Source organism: Morus notabilis, unplaced genomic scaffold (genome assembly GCF_000414095.1).
Source record: "Morus notabilis unplaced genomic scaffold, ASM41409v2 Scaffold151, whole genome shotgun sequence".
Classification (NCBI taxonomy): Eukaryota; Viridiplantae; Streptophyta; class Magnoliopsida; order Rosales; family Moraceae; genus Morus; species Morus notabilis.
In genome coordinates this window covers 522,425-525,441 of record NW_010367153.1, presented here as the reverse complement: position 1 = coordinate 525,441, position 3,017 = coordinate 522,425, and the positions used below count along the sequence as shown (strand labels likewise).

The following is a 3,017-nucleotide window of genomic DNA, read 5'->3' as shown; positions in this document are numbered from 1 at the left end:
GAAAACAATGGTTGTGAAATCACTACCAAAGATTCCTACTATAGATTTTTCAGAGGGAAATTTGAATCCTGGTACAAGTTCTTGGTTCTCGGTGTGCAATGATGTGCGGCGCGCTCTCGAAGAATATGGCTGCTTTGTGGCGTTGTATGACAAAATCTCTCAACAACTTCGCACATCAATGTTCAGTGAGCTAAAAGAGCTCTTTGATTTGCCCACAGAGATTAAGATGAAAAACGTTTCTGATAAGCCTTACTTTGGCTATATTGGAAACCATCCTTCGATTCCTCCTCTCCATGAAAGCATGGGAATTGAGAACGCAACTACTCTAGAAGGAGGTGAAAGCTTCACCAATATCATTTGGCCTAAAGGAGGAAATAACCATTTTTGGTACTACACAAAGATTTCGATGCAGATTTTTCTTTTGCTTTTTCTTTTTCTTTTATAATGATTCTTAGTACTTTTATTCTTGTTTAACTCTTTTTTTTATATATACTCTTTTAATTATAGTGAAACTGTGGTTTCATACTCGAGACTGGTTTCGGAGTTGGAGAAAATGGTGAAGAGAATGGTGTTTCAGAGCTATGGCGTGGAAAAGTACTACGATTCTCACTTGGGATCCACTACTTTCTTGTTGAAGCTAATAAAATACAGAGTTCCTGAGATGAACGAATCGAGTATCGGTTGCGCCCCTCATACAGACAAGAGCTTCATAACAGTGCTTCATCAGAATGAGGTCAATGGTTTGGAAATCGAAACCCGGGATGGAGATTGGATTCAATTTGAGCCCTCGCCTTCTTCTTTCCTCGTTTTAGCTGGAGATGCATTCTTGGTGAATGATGATACTTCTTTCTAAAAGCTGGAAAAAAATAATTTTTTGACACTTCTAACTTTAGTTTTATTTTTTATAATATGGTATGCACAAGGATAGTGTTTTTAATTATATGGTTTTGGCCAGGCTTGGACTAATGGGAGAATACATTCTGCTGCACATCGAGTGGTCATGACCGGGACGAAACCGAGATACTCAATCGGGCTATTTTCGTACCACAACGGAACCATAGAAATTCCAGATGAGCTGGTTGATGAGCAACATCCGCAGCAATTCAAGTCTTTTGATCACTATGGACTGCTTCATCACTATCACGCGGCTCCGAAGATTGAATCTACTGCCAAGGACTACTGTGGTGTTTGATAAGGACATGATCTCTTTTAAGAGTCCTAAACGTTTACATTTGATTCAATATTCTAGCTAGTTCTGCTTCGTAAGTCATGGGATGTTCTCAGAAAGTTTGACCTTGTTTTGGCAGATTGATAATGAACAGTCTGTCTGTCGTTCTTTGTTATTGTCGTTTCTATTTTATGAAATATTTGTGGGAAGTAATGGAAAAATTAGAAGGAATATGAGACTATTTATGGATGAAAATTCTTTGGTTTTCAGGATCTCTAGCAAGTAAGTGAATTCCAAAAATAGAAAGACAAAAAACGAAAATTAGCATTAAACACCAACAACTCAGACCAAATATGGACGCGAACGTACCACTTTCATATACGCCCGGTTAATGAAGTTGTAATAAAATATTGAAGAAAAAAAAGAAAAGCTCTCCAAATTAATTTTTCAAAGCCTATAACAACTGAGGGGGGGAAAAAAAACAATTGCATGTTCAGAGAACGTAAATGGGAAAGAAAAACAATTCTGTATTGGTTTTCATACAAATTCATTGTTGGAACGTTAGCCAGCCAAAATTGGCAGACTTATTCAGTGCTGAAGTTAGCTTGTATTTCTTATCGTAAAAGATGGGGGTTAGTAATAATTTAATACTATAATTAGTCTCTTCTGTGTATATATATTGTTAGATCTGATGTTACGTCTGATGTTCCAGATGATGTTGGAACATTGTCTGGAAGATGACTTAATTAATTAAGATCCAGATTTCTTACTGTTCAAATTGTTCTAGTAGAATAAAGTGCAGAAATCAAAATAGACACGCAATATGGTATCGCAGTTCGGTGCACACACCTATTTTGTGGGGCCACGCCCAGACAATAAACAGTTTCACTATACTTCAAGAATTACAACACTGACGGACTTATTCACTCAAGGACTCCCTCTTAGACTATGACGCCGCTGTGATGAAATCGCACAATGACTATGTTTAGCGTGCACCACACGTCTTCTAAACTGCACGGCGAACTCCCTTCGACCGACAAAGCTTCCTCCCGAAAGCAACAAATCCCTCTCCCGAAGGACGATCTCAATAACGCACAACACTCACAAAAAACGCATAGACTCTTTTATGAAAATATTCTATAAAACACCTCTACCATTATCAGCTGCAATGAAACCTTAAATAAAGCTTCCTCCATGTTCTCTCCACGTTGAGCATTTTTTTAAATTCAAACTAAAAACTAAATCTCCTTTTGAATCCGGATTATACACCCCTTATCAAAATCCGATTTAAATATTATATATACCAACATCTTTATCTTCACGTTGACTTCATCATCATCTTTTTGGCATTTTTATACTCTTAGCCATCTCCACATCAATGCCCATCAAAATCATTCACACACAAATATATATATATATCCAAAGATGATGCCTTTGAAGTGTATCTCGTAGTTACCAAATTGAAACAAACCAATGCATATTCGGATTATACATCTACTTTTTAAATCCGAATTACTCCTTTAAAATAGCAACTTAATCTCCACATTATCTCTTTCTAGAATCCCATTTAAATTCAAATAACAAATGCCTTATCTTCCTTTGACCAGGGTATTATCTCTTTATCTCTCTAAATCTCAACCAATATATTATCTTCCTTTGACCAAGCCTTTATCCTTATCTCTTCAAAACTCAATTCAATAAAATCTGCAATTTTAACTTCAAATCTGATTCGAATTCTTCTTTTGCAATCTGAAATCTTCTTGAACCTATTTTTGAATTTTTACAAGATTGCCAATAAATTACCGACTAATAAAAATACCTAACATATATATGTGTATATATATATATA

The 3,017-nt window shown here is 35.9% G+C and overlaps 1 protein-coding gene across 1 annotated transcript; it reads left to right on the top strand.

Annotated features, from left to right (window-relative positions):
* On the top strand, positions 1-1,253 carry LOC21402407 (probable 2-oxoglutarate-dependent dioxygenase AOP1). The gene is made up of 3 exons (XM_010112011.2): positions 1-387; positions 508-829; positions 956-1,253. The coding sequence occupies exons 1-3, from the start codon at positions 8-10 to the stop codon at positions 1,190-1,192; spliced, it is 939 nt and encodes a 312-aa protein (XP_010110313.1). The 5' UTR covers positions 1-7; the 3' UTR covers positions 1,193-1,253.
* Positions 1,254-3,017: the final 1,764 nt, after the last annotated feature.

Bases quoted from the DNA above. Each gene is read 5' to 3' on its own strand.
- LOC21402407 (XM_010112011.2), top strand. From the start codon at position 8: ATGGTTGTGAAATCACTACCAAAGATTCCTACTATAGATTTTTCAGAG. The intron at 388-507 runs GTACTACACAAA...TTTTAATTATAG, and splicing joins GGAGGAAATAACCATTTTTG to TGAAACTGTGGTTTCATACT. The intron at 830-955 runs GTGAATGATGAT...GGTTTTGGCCAG, and splicing joins TAGCTGGAGATGCATTCTTG to GCTTGGACTAATGGGAGAAT.